A 19,984-nucleotide genomic window follows, 5' to 3' on the forward strand; every position below is an offset into this window, starting at 1 on the left:
AATCAGGCCTTTGCAGATAGAGTACAGATCATCTCCTTTATGGTTCTGACAACTATTGACCACAAATTACGGGATGCCACAGGACTAGAGCGATGGATTTTTTTTTAGATGTTTTATTAATTTTTACTTGTTGGCCCCACATAGTTTGTGGTTGTAAAGCCGTCCGGAAAGCTCCTTGTTAAGGAAAATTATCCACACTCTTGCTGATGTTTGTTTTATGGTACCGGTATTATAATAGTGAAACGAGTGGACTATCACTTCACTTCATCTTCATTATTGTGAGTAAATACTGAATCTCCATCGTCTTGTTAACTTGTCATAGATTAGACTTGTTGCTTTTTGAAATGGAACCCAATAAATTAGATGAAATGCAACCTTGGCCTTATTCTATTTTTCGATCAAAGATGCAAGTTTAGCCCTCAGTGACTTGTGCTGATCTTGAATATCTGTAGTTAGTGTCGAGTTAAAGTTAGAGTTAAACACAACTAAAATAACCAGAGCCAAGGGTTTAGAAAGCCTTGTTGAATGCAATTTTGTTGCAATCCTACTTTTTCAATCCATAAAGTCTGTTATGAGTTTTTTATTATTGTTTTGAAGGGATGAAGGATGATTCCCCACACCCTCCCTTACAAAATAAAAGATTATTATCATAAAGTGAGACCTAGTTGGTGCGTGGTAAATTTTTTTTTTGGTACAAAGGTCGGAGATGGGGATATTAATATGTTTCAGCAGAGTTGAACCTACGACTTCTTCACTAAGAGATGTTGGTTTCAACTACGAACAACTCTGCGTTGGTGATGCCTGATAATTTAACACGATGGACAAATTAACTTGACTTACGTAGGATGCCATCATGTGTCACCCAACATGCTTTGTTTTGCTTTGCCATGATTATCTAATGCCTAATTAAATTGGGAAATCACCTCGAGATTTCATGATCCACGGCGAATACAAAGAGGTTTCTTCTTAGAAAAATGAAGACTTTCAAGTGTACGTGCACTTAAAATTTTAATTAATTAATAGTAAAAAACATTTATAATCTTTTTTTTTCTTTTCTTTTTCCCTATAAGAAAAATATATATAAATCTTATTTAAAGAAAGTCCATCCCATGACCTCTTGGTACCAGAGCCACCAACTGGCAAGGGCGTCAGATAGTAATTAATCACCGTAGGATGCGGGTGAGATTTCTAACCGTTAGGTTAGAAACTTCTTATAACGAAGATATTATTATTGTCTTAACAAATTCCACGTCATCAATCTGGAATAATAAGTGGAGCCTACCACAGATGATGCTTGTTGCGTTACAGCTGTCCTTTTCAAGCTTGCTGATGATAACTGCCGACCAACCAGCGGGAAGGAGATGAGATTTTTTCAGGTGCTGTCTCTAAGAGATGCTTTCTCGTCTCACTTGATTTGTTTTGATTTCAAAGCTACCCCCAATGCGTGCCCAGCCCGCAGAGGATTTTGTGGCTTTGTGCACAGAAAATTAAATGGAATCTCAAATCTAATGATGCCATCCCATTTGAAAAGTCAAATGTTTAGACATAAAGGATGGTAGCGATATGCTGCGATCCTATTATGTTGCATAAGCTGCGTTACCATCACGCTTATGGTGGGACCCCGTTGCCGGGTGGATCGATTCTCGACCGTTCTTTTTCTCTGGAAGCTCACATTGCCACCACTAATGCCGAAAAATATATTAATAATAATTATTATTATAAAATTAAATTAAAAAAATTCATCAATTGTTGACTGTTTGGCCAGAAAGAAGGTGGAGCCAACATGGACAAGAATCCAAATCCATTGAGGTGAAGGGATAGAGGGACCCTTATTTCTTTGGTTATAATATAGTGTCCAGGGAAGGCAAAGGAATTGGATCTGTTGCAAGTTTCGATTGCTGCCGTCTGATTTGTTGATTTAGATCCGAGGTTTTCAACTTCTGGAACTCTCATTCATGGTGGATTAATAGATTCGACTGGTGGCAGAGCCGTTGGCTTTTGTTTCGTGCCTCGAAGAAAGATTTTGGGGGTAAAGTGTAGCTCTGAGTTCGGTTTAATGGTGGATTCATTCGATCTCGTCAGGTCAGTTGCTGGCTGCTGCTGTGGATTTACTCTTGTTTTCAGCTGTTAGGCAGTGTGGAGGTGCCTGTTGCTCTCGGTAGACTAGATTTGTAGCTTCATTTAATGGCTGATCGATCGGTTTCCATGGTAGAAGCTTTTCCTATTGTTGCAAAGCCAACTGCAGAATGGCTGGATCAATTAGGGTTACGTCTTGGATAGTTTGGACCTGTAAGGGAACCTTTTACTGCGAATACGCATGTGTCGGTCTATCCTACTGGAAAAAGCTGCTAATTTTTGCTGACGCTGTTTGATGTATTGGTCGATTTAAACTTCGGAAAATGATGATTTGGAGCTCTTCAACTCAAACATTGACATCCAGGATCCGATCGGTTTTTCATGTTTCCGATGGATAGGTTCTTTGCTGCTGAAGTTTGAAACTTAAAAAAAAAAAGATTTGTTTCATTTTCTAAACTAACTTCTTTGTTGGGGGACTGTTTGGCTGCTACAAAACAATTTCAGTACTCTGATAAATCTTAGGGCTTAACTAGTCGGTCGAAGATTGTCATAGCTCTTCTTTTTTTTCGTGTTTTGCTGTTTATTTAGATGTTTGTTTTGTTATACAATTTCTATTTTTTCTGGTAAAAAACCCTGCCTTTTAAGCTATACTTCAACTTTCTTTTGGGCCCAAATTTTTTTTCTTCTTTTTCTGGAGGAGTTCCTCTTATTCGCAAGGCCACACCCGTTTGGAGCAAGGCTTGAGTTATGGCAAATCGAAACCTTAACAGAATGATGAGCTTTGGTATATCTGATGTGGCTCTAGAGCGCGTTATGGCATACCTGCATGATCCTCGTGACCGGGATGCTGTTTCTCTGGTTTGCCGTAAATGGTATGAGATCGATGCTTTGACTCGGAAGCATATTACCATAGCTCTTTGCTACACTACTAGGCCGGAGCGTCTTACTCAAAGGTTTCGGGGTCTCGAATCGCTGAAATTGAAGGGAAAGCCTAGGGCTGCTATGTTTAATCTCATTCCCGAGGATTGGGGAGGATATGCTGGTCCATGGATCAAAGAAATCGCTGAGTCTTTTAATTGTTTGAAGTCACTTCATTTCCGGCGAATGATTGTTACAGATGCTGATCTGAAGCGTCTTGGTGAAACCCGTGGTCATACTCTCCAGGTGCTCAAGCTTGACAAGTGTTCTGGGTTTTCTACGGATGGCCTCCTGCATATTGCACGCCACTGCAGGTGCTTTTTCTCAATCGCTGAGTCTTTCTTGCTTGCTTTCTATATATTTTTCTTTCAATGTTAATTTTGGGAATAGATGCTTCTGAATTCGCCAAAAGGTGGGACTGGGAGCAACTGTTTTGAGGTCTTCATTCTTTGAACACCGGATGGTATATTATGGACTTGAACTGCCGAATCAAAAGATAATTAGTTCAGATGAAGAAATCCCACTTTATTGTTTAATTATAAGCTCTCTTGTTTAGAAATTAACCGACAATGGAGTAATAGCAGTTACAAAAAAAACCTCAAGCATAAGAAATAAAAAACTTAATTAGTTAAACCCTTTGGAAAATTTTTATTTTTTATTTTTTTAATTTACCGGAGATACAATGAAATCTAAAACAGAAATAAAACTTAATTAGTTAAACCATTTGGAAAATTTTGATTTTTGATTTTTTTAATTTTACCGGAGATGCAATAAAATCTAAAACAGATACATATTTTACCCTTTTTTTTTTTTTAAATTCTTCTTATAAATATTTTTGCTTGGAAAGTGGGTTTTTTTTCCTTCCTCTTTTTCTTTTTTAAGAAAAAACTATGATTGTTTCTTCTCTAAGTTATTTGAGAAAGAAGGCATAAATGGGCAATAATCTTGTTCTGAACATACAGAAGCATAAAAAGGGGATATACTGCTCATTACTTGCTAGGTATCTGATGTCTAAACACTATCTTTGAATGGATGGTAGGTAAGATAGAGCCCTCGAAATTTGAAAATTTCTTTTTCTAACTCATCAGTTGATGTGAACAAGGATTCACCCCATGGCTGAAGATCTAGAGTGGGCCTCAAGGCCAATCCAAAGTGGCATACCTAGGGTTGGCTGAATCCTCTTAGAGGGGTAGTTTGGTTCCATTCCAGCCCTATTTACTTGCTGGATTTAATTTTCAGAATTTTAGTTTTGTTTTTAACAGTCTTGATAAGTGAGAAGTTTTATTTGAGTTAAAAATGAGTTCTTGAGTCCTTAGGAGTCTTTCTTTAAAGGACTCTTGTAGTCTTTATTTACAAGAAGTGTCATCTTTTCTATTTGTTGGAGTCTTAGAGTCTTGGGAGGAATTATTGCAAGGAGATTCCATTAGATGTTTAAGTCTTTATTTGGACAGTTGAGATTAATTGTAAGGGTGATTCTAAACTATAAAGGAATCCCACATAGGTTGGAGTCTTTAGTAGGCTATAAATAAGCTTAGTTTTTTGGTGTATTTTCTTAATTCTGATTATTGAATGAAAATTGAATTTGAGTTGAGGATCCTGGTTCCTTGTTGAGGGGGCCATGGTTGAGTAAAGATTGAGTTCTTATTCAAAGGTCAGCACCTTTCTTCAATCTCTAGCATTCTTCTTCTAGTCTCCAACAGCTTTCACAAACTACTACAGCTGTACAAGTAAACAACCCCAGCCCCCTTCTCCTTCATTGTACCACCATCGCGGCACCTCCCTTTCCCTTGCCTTGCAATCGCAGCAACCCCAGCATCCTCCCCCTCCTCCTCAACCCATCAGAAGACCCAACCCCCTCCCCTGTTTGTGCAACCCTAGGATCGCCTACCCCTTCCTATCACACCATTGGCAGCAGCCCCCCCAGCCCTTGCAATACCCTAAAACCCTTCCCCCACCCCTTGTGGCACAACCTAGAGCTGTAAATGGGTGGTCGAAATTCGTTGCCGAATTCGCATTCATATTCGTTTAAGGGTGTCTGAATCCGGAATTTTTCTTAGCGGAAAATATCCGTACCTGTCCACTAAGCAACTAGAATTGGATTTGGGTAATTGCTTATTGGACCGGATAATATCTAGGGGTTCCATAGGGACCAATTCACTCTGCGTAGATTGACTGAAAGTAGAAAGCCTTCCATTGGCAGGTGATCTTGTTTTTCACAGGATTTCTCATTACTCATATCAGCATTTTCACTTCTGATATCTCCAGGTGTTGCCACAAAAAACTTTCCACGATTGACAGAATGTTTCGCTATTGATACTTGAAAAACCAGCTCGTTGCTTTGGTGTATCACTTGAGCCTTGATACATTTTTGGTGCCATGGAGCTAAGTGAGCTATTATGCTTTCTTCAAAGGATGGCTGCTTCCAAGTCCTCGCTCGATCACTTCCTTTTCCACTAAGTGATTGCTTGGGGCCCTTAGTGTACGATCTGGGCTGTTTCCCTCTCGACTTTGGATCTTAGCACCCAAAAAGTCTATCTGCACAAAAGATGACAGCTTGTATTGGGAGCAAGGAAGAAAATTCGACCGAAACAGGAGTTTTAACATTGCGAAAGGCCGAAATTTTGATGTTTCGGTCGAAACTGGACACGTTTTCTGAAAATTGAAACTTCAATTTCGGGCCTTATATGGACTCAAAATGATTTGGATTCTTGCATACTACCTATTTCAAACATAATTAACACAATGGAACTAGTATTTTGCCAAAAAAAAACCATTGAGAATTTATCGTTCAAGTATACTAACAAATGACTAGTTTCGACAAGTGCAAACTGTATTGCATATAGGCATAAAATCATCAGCATACATGAATTGTTTGGTAGAATTGTTACATATACAACAAGTCAACAAAATAGAATGACCGATTGGATCAAGTGATGGTGTCTCACATAAATTAAGTTGAAGCCTATATATCATATATGCATAAAATAAAAATACATAATTTTCGAAAATAATTATTAAAATCAGAAAATGAAAAAATGGTAGCAAATAATAAAAAGATAAGTTTAACAAAACACAATCATAGATCATAGTCCTAGGCTAAACATATATTAATTTCAAGGCAATACAAGATCATTTAAGGCATGAACAAATCAAAAATAAAAAAATGGGAAGTTTGGAACTGTTGGGTATGGCTCATGCTTCACATTCTATTGTTGCCAGAGTTCCCTTCATAGCTGTTGTGGCTTAGGAGGTGTTTGGAAACAAAAAAAATGAGCAAAAGAGGTGTTTGAAGGCAAAGGAGTTGTGGAAATTAGGTGAAAATGGGATAGAAATCAACAAAAACTAAGGGAAAACAAGTTGGGCCATCAACATCACACGCTCCACTAAAATAGATTTTGCGGAAAACCAGCTATATCCGATCTTAGTTGGCCTTTCACTCCAGCCACAAGTCATCCCCGTATTTTGTCACATACGTGTGTTCGTTCCTCCAAGGCGTTGGTCTGCGATCACTAAGGTGCAGCTGCTGTATATTCTGTCTCTTATTAATAATTGGGCACATGAAGCCTTGTCTTTGTTGACTTACTCTAAAGGGTGCAGCGTGACCAACCTATTAATTTCGTTGTATATAGAGTATATAGAGAAACTCCGATGTACCTTGATTTTTTCTTCGTTTGTTGACTTACACTAAAGGGCGCAGCCTGACCAACCTATTAATTTCGTTGTATATAGAGTATATAGAGAAACTCCCATATACCTTGATTCTTTCTTCGTTTGTTTAGTGGTTTTCTTCGCTGGTGAATTGGTCTTTTCTTGCTTTCAGATCCAATGCCCTGAAAACCTAAGGCTTCTGATACTTCCAAAGGCACAAACAGAGGTTGGTTGTAGATCAGGCACCAAAGAGGTGATGAAAATACTCTTTCTTAGCGGTTAAGAGTTTTTCGGAAACTGGTAATCTGTAACTGAAAATTAGAAATTTAAAAAAATGGCAATCACATATCAATAATCGGATGGTTTATTGGATCGGATTATTATCGAAGATCCGATGAAGTTTTTTATTTGAATTCGGATACCTTCTGTAAATTTCTGCGGATTGGATTTGGATAGCTGTTTTGCTCATGGGATTTGGATTCGGGTAGTGGTGTATCCAAGCCAAGTCCTATCCGTTTACAGGTCTAACACAGGCCAGCACCTCCCCACCCGCTATCCTACCCTGCTGACCCTCCTTTCCCTCTCTTTCTTCATCGCAACCCTCCCCTCCTTTTCTGACTTGTAGCATATCTGAAAATGGAAAAGATAGAAAAAATAGAAGAAAAGATTAGAAAGAAGAAAGGAAAAGAAAGAAAGAGGAAAGAAAGGAAAAGATTCAAGGATGATTGCCCAAGATCCATTCCCCAAACCCTGACCTGAAATATCCCATCTGTGGAATAATCCCCACAACCTACTCTAAATCTTTCCCATACCATTGCATTCAGTTTTGTTAATTAACTTGAATCAAATCTTACTTAGGATCCTACCTGTTTAGACCCCAAGACTTATTTTCTTTCACATATCTACGGCCCATAACAATCAAACCCATATTTAACAATTTTATCCTTCCTGTCCCCAGATTGTTAATTATTTTGCTGGATTCAAAGAAGATTATCCTGTGCGGCCCTAATTTTTGGGAAATCATCCTAGAAATGGTAACCCAAAATTGGGTTCACGTCATCAGGCTAATCTTGGCTGCAGCCCACAACCTTCATATATGGAAAAGGTAACTTCTATATGATCTCTGCAATTGGAAAGAAAGAGAATCCAAAACTAACTCAGTCTTCAACAAACCTGAGAATAAAATCTATATATGAAAAAGGTAACTTCTATATGATCTCTGCAATTGGAAAGAGAGAGAATCCAAAACTAACTCAATCTTCAACAAAGCTGAGAATAAAATCTGCCTAGGTTATACGTAAATAAATTCTCCCCATGATTTCTTAACCCACCCATAGTCCTCCCATTTCTTGGTAGGGCTTCATCTACTGGGGATTATAAAAAGAGAGGTGAAGTGAAGTAGAAAACCAAAGAATTGGAATAAAGGAAGAAGAAGACCTAAGAGAAACCCACTGCTGATGATTCGAACTTCCTTCACAGGCAAGTGGATTTCGCATTCTCAATTCAGGCATTGCTCCACAAGTGTCTGCCATTTTTACAAAACCATTCTGTGGTTTCCCAGCAGTAGAAGCCAACTTGATATGCTTTTTAGGTTCGCATCATCCCACTCGGTGGGTTATTCATCCATCTTAGTCGCCCCCCCCCTCGGGGGCAAAACACCAAAAAAAGAAAAAAAAAAGTCTCTCTCTTCTAACATCACATTCTTCCCAGGCTGTATGTTTTTCGTTTTGTTTTATCTTTCCCCTTCTATTTCTCACAGTACCTCTTGGTCTAACCTTATATTCCCTTTGATTGTTCCAAGTTTACCCCTCCCCACCAAAATGTGTTCCTAGCCTTCTCTTTTCTTCATTTTGGAGTCCAATAAATTATAATTCCATCATTGTTAGCATAAACCAGCTACATCATGGAGGTTGATCATGAGGAGTGTTGGATGGTCGCCCCCATCAAAGCTAATATTATTGTAATTGAGTGATGCTGTTCCTTCCCCCTCCCCCTTCTTTTTTTAGTGCTCTAGGAGAATTGATGCGGGGACTCTCGGACTGACCCAATTTTGTGTGGGAACCTAGATTTAGAACCACTCGAAATATGGATTTTAGTGTAGTAGATATTTGGGATTTGATTTATTGGGATAACCATGTAAGCGAATCTTTTTGATTTGTCTCATTTCTGCTGCAAATTATGATTCCACCCCTCCCCCCGGAAAAAAAAAGAGAGGACATGAACCATTATAACAAGATCAATTAATTAGTATATCCCATATTCCTAACTTATGTATCTTGTATTCCTAACTCATGACATTATTGAGGCCCATTAAAGTGGCCTATCACAAAGAAAATCCATTGGACTGTAAGCCTAACATTTACTAGCTCAACCAAAGACTCATTTCACTAGAGTGTCTCGAATTATGTGTTTTTTTTTTGGATGGATAAATAACTATAATAAACAAAAGGAAACCAAGAGAACAAGGTCTTTAAACGGAAGACTAAAAAGGAGAACTAAGACCTTAGGAGACAACAATAAGACTGTTCCTTGGGGTATTGTCAACAGGGGGATGGGCATGGCTAACAGTCTAGAAGATACATCAAAATATATGGAATCCCAAATCCTATTTATAGATCGGGATTTGGATGTCCATCTCCGAAGATTGCGCTCCCACCAAAGGTGATGGATCAAGGCACAATACAGTAGCTTACTAATCCTATCGCAAATGGAAGAGCCTGAAAAGTTTCTCAAAATCCAAGACCAATCTCGAAAAAACCCATATGATGGTCTTGAGCAGGGCAAAATGGAAGTAAGGGCTTTTCCTTAGATAGATCTTGAGAAGGGGCAAGAAAAGAAAAGGTGCTCAAGGTTCTCCAAATCGTTCCAACAAAGGATGCAATTAGGGTTAGCAGGGATGTGTGGGAAGGGCATGGTTAAGGGCTCTCCAAAGGGTAAGGGAGTGGCGGGGGATGAAGCCTTTGAACCAAACCAAAGGGGGCCAGGGGGGCTTGGGGCTATGGGATTTGAGAAGGTTCCAGGTTGATGAAGTGGTGAAGGTTTTGGAGGAGGGGAGCCAAATGGTGGAGTCTCTAGTGGAGCTTGGGGGGGGGGGGGGGGGGAGAGATTCCCAAACTTGTGTGAGAATGGGGAGGGGGAAATGTCCAGGATTCATTTGAGATGAAGTTTGACAAGAGGGTGGATTTGGGGATGTGGGTGCCATAGACAGTGCGAGGACCAAAATGGTTATAGAGAATGCCCAACGGATGCCACGGATCAAGCCAAAAGGAAGTGGAGGAGCCAGTGGAGATGGAGGTGGAGATAGCAGAGATGGCGCAGGGGTGCAACAAGAGGATTTTCCTCCAGACCCAAGAAGGGTTGGAGGGGATAAGGACAATGTAGAGGGAGTCAGACCAGAGATGGAAGGAGTAGACCCACCTTACCTAGATAGAATCATGCCTTACGGCAATTTTTCATATAAGTTTGAGAAGGCGAGCTAGATTAACATCAGAGATTTGACGGATTCCAAGGCCACCTTTAGACGTAGGGTGGCAGATGGAGGACCAACTGACCTGGTGGATGAAGCACGAGGCTTCCTGCCCCTTCCAAAGGAAGGCTCGGAATAAAGACTCCATAGCATGGATGGTAGATTTGGGAATGGAGAATTACGCACCAATAAAGATAGGTGGACTAAAGCACAGAGCGGATGATGACTACTCTCCCAGCAAAGGATAGAAGCTTACCCTTCCAGAGTTGCAACTTCTTACGGATTGTCAAGCATGGGGAGACAATGGTGACGAGTGAGTGTACCTGAAATGAGCGGGAGACCAAGGTAAGACATAGGAAAGGAATCGGGCTTGAAGCCCGAGAGGAGGAGAGAATCTCGGAGCTGGTTAGGGACATCAGAGAGGAAGATTGTGGACTTGTCAAGATTGACCCGGAGACCAGAGAGGGTTTCAAACTGCTGGAGGGCTGAAAGGACGGAGGAGATGGAGAGATGATCCGCTTTAGAGAAAATCATAAGATTGTCAGCAAAAGCGAGATGGGTGAGGTTAAGGGACTTGCACTTGAGAATGGGGGAGATGAGGAGGTGATTAGTTTTGGATTGAAGGATACGGGAAAGGACTTCTAAGCCTAGGGAGAAGAGATAAGGAGAGAGGGGGCAGCCTTGGCAACATCGGAAGGGAAATATCCCACCGAGGAGCTGTTGGTGATGATTGAGAATTGGGAAGAAGGGATACAGGTTTCGATCCAGTGGATGAAAGGGGGAGGGAAACCTATGGAAGAGAAGACATCACTAATGAAGTCCTAGCGAATGGATTCAAAGGCTTTATGAAGATCAACCTTAAGGAGCGCAGTCGAGGAGTGAGCGGATCTATCAAATTCGCGAACAATCTTTGCACAAAGGAGAATGTTATCCGCAATGCTACGGCCCGAGATAAAAGCTTATTGATTTGAACTCACAAGGGAAGGAAGCATTTTTGTGAGCCTATTCGCTAGGACTTTAGAGATGAATTTATAGAGGAGGTTACAGAGGGAAATGGGTGGAAATCAGAGAGGGAGGAGGCTCCTTGTTTCTTGGGGATGAGACAGAGGAACGTTTGATTAATGGAAGAGAGCTGAGAGGGGTTAAAGAAAAAACTATGGATGGCATGGACAAAGTCATTCTCAATAAAATCCTGGGAGACAAGGAAGAATCCCATACTAAAACCATCAGGGCCCGGAGTCTTATGGGCTTGTGAGAGCAGATGGCAATAAGAATTTCTTGCGAGGAGGGGATAACGTTGAGAGATGAGAAGATGGAAGGATCTATGAATTTGTTAATGAGGTTGAGGGGGGGGGGAGAGAGAAGGTTGGAGAAGGAGACTATCTCAGCTTTGATGCTGGCGGGGATCGAAATGCAAGTACCATTATTGGTGATGAGGGAGGGGATGGAATTGAAATTATTTCGAGCTTTGAGGGAGCGGTGGAAGTAGGTAGAATTGGAGTCCTCGAGCTTGAGCCATTTGTTTTATCTGCATCAAGTAGTCCTTGTTTTTGACATTTACTAGCTCAACCAAAATCTTTCACTATAGTGTCTCGATTTTTGTGTTTTATTTGCATCAAGTAGTCCCTGTACAATTAGAGTACATGGGTGGTGGTGGAAGAATGCTGAAACATGATGTCAAGATGTGTTTGTGGTTATATCCTTATCTTATTTCATCTGTACCATGGTGTTGTTGATGTATTTCCTTTCAATCATTTGGTAATATTTTAAGACCAAGTCTCTCTTTGGTATAGTTTAAATTTATGATTATTTGAGCTATAAAAATAAATAGATGTGTTTGGAATGATTTATGACCCCTGTTTCTCATTAAAATAAATCAATTTAAACATACATTCATACATAGGCCAGGGGTGGCTGTTTATGATTTATCACCATAAACTGTTAATTTGTATTTATGCGGGTAACCATTAATGAACATGTGTGGAATTACTATTTAAGTAGGGTAAAAAGGTAAAGTTACAAAAAATTAGAACAATACCATGTTTTTTTCTTTGTCCAACCTCCACATTGCTCCCATTTCCACTTTAACAATATTTTAAGGATATCCAAACTAGCCAAAACCAATAAAAACGAGATAAAACCAAGACTAAAGCCAATAAATGTTTCACTAGGTTAACCAAAACTAACCAAAAACCAAACTAATGATACACAAATATCATTCATCCAATGGTGCCAAACCTATTTCTTGTTATATTATAGATTATATTTAATAGTAACCAAACAAAAATTGTTTATGACTCATAACCCATTATCATAATTGATTATTCATAAATGGGTGATACACATAAATGTAAATTATGCCAAATAGAGCCCAAGATCTCTCTAGATTTTCCAAAAGTATAATTTGAGAAATGGGATCCGAGAGCCTGCGTTGTAGAGAGAGTCAAATTGGGACAAAAGTTTGGTCTTATGTAGGTTGTCTGTTAAAGAAAGATGCCCTTTGAGTCTCTCTACTAGTTCCCCCCCCCCCCCCCCCCCAACCAAAAAAAAAAATGTAGATTAAAAAAATAGAATTTTATCCATATATTTTAAATTTGTTGGATGCACCCTTTCCTTACTTTTGTAATTCAAAATTAAAGAACATTGGGTGCTTATTTTGTTGAGTTTACATTATACTTTTGTTTTCCTGTCTTTATGCTATACCTAATGAAGCTTAGGTGCACATTCCCCCCACTTATTGTTGCCGAGGATCCTTATCTTTATGACTTCTTGGACAGCCAGTTTGAACCTCCTGGTAAGCATGGGCTTTAGTGGCACCACTGTGCAGCTACTGTTTATCTTGATGCAGTTTAATCAGGCAATCATCATAATTCCAGACCAGCTCAACAGCTGTCACCAGAGGCTGGGATTACACTATGCCATGTTGAAGTGGAGAACAAGGAACACTAAATAAATAAGCAAATAAAATTATGGAGTCATCCTCTGTTACACCTAATTCTCATTTCCTTCTTGCAGATCCGCTTAGGAATGTTGGATTTGTCAGGTTTGGAATCCTTCTCTGTATCTCTTCCTAACCACTCTTTAGGTCTAGGTGTGTCCTCCTCATCTTCTGAAGTGCGTGGACAGGTCATGATGCTATTCTTGTTTGAGTCTTTTCGTCTCATCTTTGGTTGAGAATTGGTCAATTATTTTTTTTTTCAGAATTTACTGATTACTATTTTCAAACAAATATTTTCTTCATGTATTCATTCTCCATCTTAATTTTTAACTGTTGCCACTTTTAGTCTCTGAAAGTTTTACGTATCTTTCACAATATAGAGAGCCTTCTTCTCATCAGTCACCTGTCTTTCTTTTTCTTTTTTTCAAGGTAGCAAAGCATACTAGTGAATTTTGTCCCTTCTTTTTTGTTTATCCATGTAGTCAAATTTTCTTTTACGTCTGAGAAAAAAAAAATTATGGTTTAAGAGCATGGATCGATCGACCAATCTTTCTTGTTGGTTCATGCTTAATTTCTTACAATCTAGTTATTTGATTTTTCATATACTTGTCATTCAATGAATACTGTATGCACTTTATAGTTGGTTTGGTGTTTGGTTCTGTTTTCTGCAGCTATTCAGTTGTTTACCACTTCATTGTTCGTTCCATTCTCAAATTTTTTAGCATTCCATCAATCATCTCCTAAGCTTCTGATACGGTTTTTAATTTTCACCTATGGCTTTCAGTAAAAATTCCATTAAAATTTTGGTACGAGATTCAGAACCTCATGTTTCAGATCTAGAACTTAGCCAAGTTCCTTCTTGCCTTGCTTTTATTTTTTGGGAGTCTTTACCTGCTATTTTGTAAATTTACATTTGTCAAGTGTATTCTGGGGTGTTCCATTATAAGTGATATTCTATTGAAACAGCTTAGCTTTCTAATTTAATGATGTCTTTTGGTTACAAATTTTTGTATCATTAGCTAACTAATTTCCTTTGTTGCAAGTTGTAAGTGGGAAGTGTGGCATGCACATACAATGTGTCCTCAAATCATGCATTGATGTTAGTTTTTGATGAAGTGTCTATTGTCATGATATTAAATCTCACCTTTGAGTTAAGTTCCAACTTGTCTTGAACAGTTGAACCTTGTTTTATTTTCCCCCAGAAAAGGGTAAAATTTCAAGGGTTTAGACAATTTGAAGGATTTTTTTTTTAAAAGGCCACAAAAAATCCTATCTTCCAATTTGAAAGAAAAGAAAAGAAAAGGAAAATCCTATCTTTCAATTTGACCACTTAGTTGTATATAATCAACATCCTTGTGCATCTCGGTTGATCTTTCTTGCACAGGTTAACTGTTTTGGGCTGAAGTTTTTGGCCTAGGTTCAGTCTAGTTCAGTTTAGGCCTAGTTTACATGCTACTTGTGTGCAAGTATGTGCTCACATTAGTTGCTTGAATTGCAATGATAAAGCTTGTAATCCCATCCCCCTCCCCCCAGCCCTACCCCACCAAAAGAAAAAAACAACCGCATATAGGAAAAAGTAATTTTGCTGAGTGTACAAGTGGGAGGGGGTAATCCCATCCTCCCCTCCACCCTCTCTGGCCTCTCCCTCTTTGAATCCCTCTCTGGCCTCCGTGTCAATATTGGCAAATCTGCTCTTTTCCTTTATGGGGTCTTGGACTCCACCCGCGACTCTCTCTTGCGCCTCACTGGCTTCTCCCTTAGCTCCTTCCCCATGACATTTTAGGTCTCCTCGTCATCCTTGGGAGGCTCACCACCCACTATTGTGCCCTGATGCTGGATTGTATCCAGAAGGGAAAAAAACTTCAGTTTTGGAAAGGCAAACTTCTTTCTTTCGCCGGTACAGTCATGCTAATTCCTCCGAGCATCCTATCTTTACTGCTGTGGCATCTTCTTTATCCCCAAGTCCACATTCCATGCAATGGAACCCCTATCTTGTCATTTTCTTTGGAAAGGTCAAGGGGTCTCTTGCTACAATCACCCTATCAAATGGTTTGATGTTTGTCGTCCTAAAACCATGGGTGGTCTTGGTATCTGCTGCATTCAAGACATTAATCAGGCTTGCCTTTTGAAACTCATTGGAAGATTGCTTCCAAGCATGACTCTATTTGAGTTACCTGGGTTTACTCCTATCTCTTTAAGTTTGACTCTTTTTGGAATGCTCCTGTCCTCTCTAACCGTTCCTTGGTTTAGAGGAAGTTCCCCCTCCTAAGACCGATCGCCCTTTCTGCTCTCTTTTCCCGTATCTCCTTAGGCTCTTCTATCTCCTTCTGGCTAGACTTGTGGCATCCGATGGGCATTTTCTACACCCTCCTTGGCCCTCACACTGTATATAAGTCTTCTATCCACCCTACTCTCCACCTTCATTATTGATGGCTCTTTGTCCTCCTTGCCCCAACCTTGTCTCACACAAGTCTAGACCTCCCTCCCCCCTCTCCTTGATCCCCCTTTTGACCTCACCATTTGGCTTCCCTCCCCCTCCGAATCCTTCTCTTCCTTGTTGTCCTGGAACCTAAACCGCTCCCCCTTTCCCATGGTCCCCTGGTCTTCCTTGGTTTGGCTCGAAAGTCATATCCTTGCCACTCCTTTACCCTTAAGCAGGCTCTTAACCATGGTTCCTCAATCTTTCCTCATCAACCACCACTTCCCGGTCAACCTTCTTGCATCCTTTGTTGGAATGGTTCAAAGGACCTAGACCATTTATTCTTCTCTTGCCCCTTTTCCCGCTCCCTTTGGGGGAAAGCCCTCCCCTCCATTTGGCCCTGCTCCAGACGCCTCTTTGCTTTTGTTCAAGAGTGGTCTTGGATCTTGAGAACCTTCTCATGCTCCTCTATTTGCGATTGGGTTGGTAAGCTAGTCTTTGGTGCTACTATCCACCACTTGTGGTGGGAGTGCAATATTAGGTGATGGGACTTCCGAATCTAGGTCCTTGGACATGATTTGGAAAGCCATCTATTTGACGTGTTTGCTAGGCTCAATCATTTTCCCCACCCCCCTGTTATGGATACCCTAAGGAATAGGCTTACTGTTGTTGTCTGGGGTTTGGGCTCCTCTCTCTGGTCCCTTCTTGATGGGGTTGTTCCTCCCCCCCACCCACCTCCACCCCCCGGCGCATTTTTCTCCCCCTCTTCCTTGTACATTCTCATTTCCCCTTCTTGGGGCTTTTTAATGTTGTTTATGATTCACCCAAAAAAAAGTGGGAGGGGGCTTCCATGGGAAATCTTTTGGTGAGTCTTTCTGTAGAATGTCTGATTTTCTTTTGTATGTACCATTACAAAGTCTAGTCATGCTTTTCTAGCTATGATCCATCCTATTATATATTTTCTTTTGCGTATTTGTAATATATCCTTTTTTTTTTTTTTTTTTTTTAATCTATCTAATAGGACTACCCCTGTTAAAAAAAGAATGAACATGGAGATGTGGCTGCTTGTTCTCCTGTTATGAATCTTTCTGAGGAATGTTCTATTTTTTCCTCTTGTATGCATCAGTTAATTTTTATTGAATATGATATATTTTGTATGCTATAATAACCAGATATTTGTGTAGTTGCAGTTGTGTATAGTCTGATCAAACACATTTTACTGTACAATCTTGATAGCAGACTGCTCTGCATATTTTATATTGGTTTTCTTCACAAGAAGCCTTTTTACTGTCCCAATCATCAATTGTGCTATTGTATGTTATGCTTAGACTTTATATTATGATTTTTTAACTACATTTGAACTTGAAGGCACTACCATCAACTATAATGAGCTTCTCTATGTGTGTGTGCGCGTCTGTGTTGGCTTAAATATTTGCTTATTGATTCCTTCATTGACCAGTTTGTCATTTCTGCAAATGAACTATATATGCATTTATGTAATTCATATCCATTTATGTAATTCATTTCAGATGTTTAAAAACATTGTTTTTGGAAGAGAGCGTTTTAGAGGAGAAAGATGGTCAATGGCTCCATGAGCTTGCTCTAAGGAACACAGTTCTCGAGACTTTAAACTTCTATATTACGGAACTCAATAAAATCAGTATTCAAGACCTTGATTTAATAGCCAGAAACTGCCGCTCCTTGGTCTCTATTAAAATCAGTGACTGTGAGCTGTTGGAGCTAGCTAATTTTTTCCGTGCTGCGGCTGCACTAGAAGAGTTTGCTGGGGGTTGTTTAAATGAGAACTCAGAGAGGTACAATATCATCCAATTCCCTCCTAGATTATGCCGATTGGGTCCGAGCTACATAGGAAGGAATGAGATGTCCATTATATTCCCATTTGCACCTCAACTCAGGAAGCTGGATCTCTTGTATGTCATGCTTGATACAGAGGACCATTGTCAGTTAATTCAACAGTGCCCAAATTTAGAAATTCTTGAGGTATATGAACTGGAAATTGTTTTTGTCCTTTAGTTTCTAATCATTATCTTTTCTTGTCAGTTAATTTTGGAACTTTTGTCTATTCTTTATGGGTAGGCAAGAAATGTCATTGGGGACAGAGGTTTAGAAGTTATTGCTCAGAGCTGCAAGAAATTAAAAAGGCTTAGAATTGAGCGAGGTGCAGATGAACCAGGAATTGAGGATGAACAAGGTATAGTTTCACAGAGAGGATTATCTGTTTTAGCACAGGGTTGCATTGAACTTGAATACCTGGCTGTTTATGTCTCCGATATAACAAATGCTGCTTTGGAAACCATTGGTACGTTCTGCAAAAACCTCTCAGACTTCCGTTTAGTGTTGCTCGATCAAGAAGAAAGGATCACAGATTTGCCACTTGACAATGGAGTCCGAGCTCTGTTGACAGGTTGTGAGAAGCTTAGAAGGTTTGCTCTCTATCTGCGCGCGGGAGGTTTGACCGATGTTGGTCTTGGTTATATAGGGCGGTACAGCCATAATGTGAGGTGGATGCTTCTGGGTTACGTGGGAGAATCTGATGATGGTCTTCTGGAGTTCTCAAAAGGCTGCCCAAATCTGCAGAAGCTTGAAATAAGGGGTTGTTGCTTCAGCGAGCGTGCATTATCTCTTGCTGTATTGGAGTTGACCTCACTGAGGTACTTGTGGGTGCAAGGTTATCGCACATCTGCAACAGGCAATGATCTCTTGGCCATGGTTCGCCCTTTTTGGAACATTGAGTTGATTCCTGCGAGAGCAGTTGTCTTTATTGATGAAAATGGAGACCAGAGAGTCGCTGAACATCCACCCCACATTCTTGCATACTACTCCCTTGTTGGGCAGAGAACTGATTACCCTAATACTGTCATCCCACTGGAGCAATTTGCTATGGTCAATTCGTGAAAACTTTATCTTCTCCAGATTTTGCCTTGCACCATTCACATGCACTTAAGGTGCCCTGTCCATAGAGCTTCCCTGTATTGTTTCCTTTCCTTTAGAAGTCCTCCTCCAATAAATCTGTGCCATACAGTACTCTGAAACAGCTGCAGTTGTGTGAAATCCTGGCCGCAATTCCTGCCCCTGCCTGGCATTTCTCCCAGTCCTTGCTCTTTGCTGCTGTTGGGTCGATTTGAGATGATTCTGGTTTTCAGTTACAAGGAAAAATTCTGGAACTTGCAAATACTTAAGAGAAGATTACAGGGATTGCGTTGTACTTTTATCTTGCAGCCTTTCAGAGGGCCTCTGGCTAAGGAAACAAACATCAGCTGGCAGATGAGATTTGTATACCATGATCATGAAGCAGAAGCATCCATATGGAGTCAACCATTTCTTGTGTTATCGCAGTCCAGACTAGAGCAAGATTAAGTCTATGTGTACCAAGCATCGTGTGATCAAATGAAGAAGGGACATGGCCTTCTCCTTTCTTTCTTGAGCGTATTTCAATTTTCAAATGCCGAATGAGAAATGGTGAATTTACTTTTTATCTTTTTTGGGTGATGCTGTTTTGATTGTTGAAATATTTTCTTGTTCGGTCCTCTTCCTATTTCGTTTTGGCTAGGTTGACCTGTTATCAATAACATCTCAGGGCGATTGACTGAATGAACCATGACACTCGGAGTACTTTTTATGCTGGCAGTGCTTTTATAGCCATGTACTTTGAATGTGAAGAGGTCAAAAAGTTGCCATCTGAAACCGGTTTAAAGTCACATATTATGTCTGCAACTTGCAAAACCATATCCTTAACAAAGTCGTTCATATTACTCCTCATGATTCTTTTTCATTATCATTCTGGAGATATGGATCAAAGTCACAAGCTCTGAAATAATGCATAATTGATTCATTGGCTCAGCTGGTAATAATCAATATCTCTTATTGAAGAGGTCAGGGTTCCGGCGTTCTGCTCTCCTTGATAGTGTGGGGTGCTTCGTATTTTTCATCGAAAAAGAGTGCTAGGTGCTCTATGGGGTTGTTTTATCAAGAATTAATTTGTCCCACCACCATGTGTAATGTGTAATTGAGTTTTAGTGAGAGTGAAAATTAATTTGAGAGACTCTGAAAAGCCACACCATGGTTTTACGGTACTGAAAATGAAATGCTGCTTACCAGAGACTGAACTATTCTCATTCTCTGTACTTGGTCTTTGAACAATATGGAAAGTAACTAATTATGAGGAATATTCAAGTCAGTAAGAGACGGGCTAGGAGTAGATCCTCTGCATTGGGAGCATACAGTGAAGAATTTGGATTATGCTTGCGTTCGTACTATTTTTCTTTTGACGTTTTATAGGTCTCAATTAAAAAAAAATTCTAGTCAGAGGACAACCTCTTTACGTTTCTCTCCCACTTCTCAACCAAAACCCTCTCTTTCTGTGGCTTACGTAAATATAACATTGTCAAACCTATAACTAGGTATATTCCGTGGAAGATATTCTTTTCTATGGCCTCAAGAACCCATTTGTTTATTTTTGTTGGGAAATCACCAGAGTCCACTGAGACTTAAAATACTC

General features: G+C 39.9%; 1 protein-coding gene across 1 annotated transcript; it reads left to right on the forward strand.

The window, feature by feature from the left end:
- Positions 1–1,821: 1,821 nt before the first annotated feature.
- Positions 1,822–19,448, forward strand: COI1 (RNI-like superfamily protein). Its single transcript, XM_089165515.1, has 3 exons — positions 1,822–3,308; positions 16,995–17,466; positions 17,563–19,448. Exons 1-3 carry the CDS (start codon positions 2,824–2,826, stop codon positions 18,379–18,381), a joined length of 1,776 nt encoding a protein of 591 aa, XP_089021641.1. The 5' UTR covers positions 1,822–2,823; the 3' UTR covers positions 18,382–19,448.
- The last annotated feature ends 536 nt before the right edge of the window (positions 19,449–19,984 follow it).

This window comes from Hakea prostrata, chromosome 1 (genome assembly GCF_041222555.1).
Source record: "Hakea prostrata isolate BN-2017 chromosome 1, UWA_Hpros_2, whole genome shotgun sequence".
Taxonomy (NCBI): Eukaryota; Viridiplantae; Streptophyta; class Magnoliopsida; order Proteales; family Proteaceae; genus Hakea; species Hakea prostrata.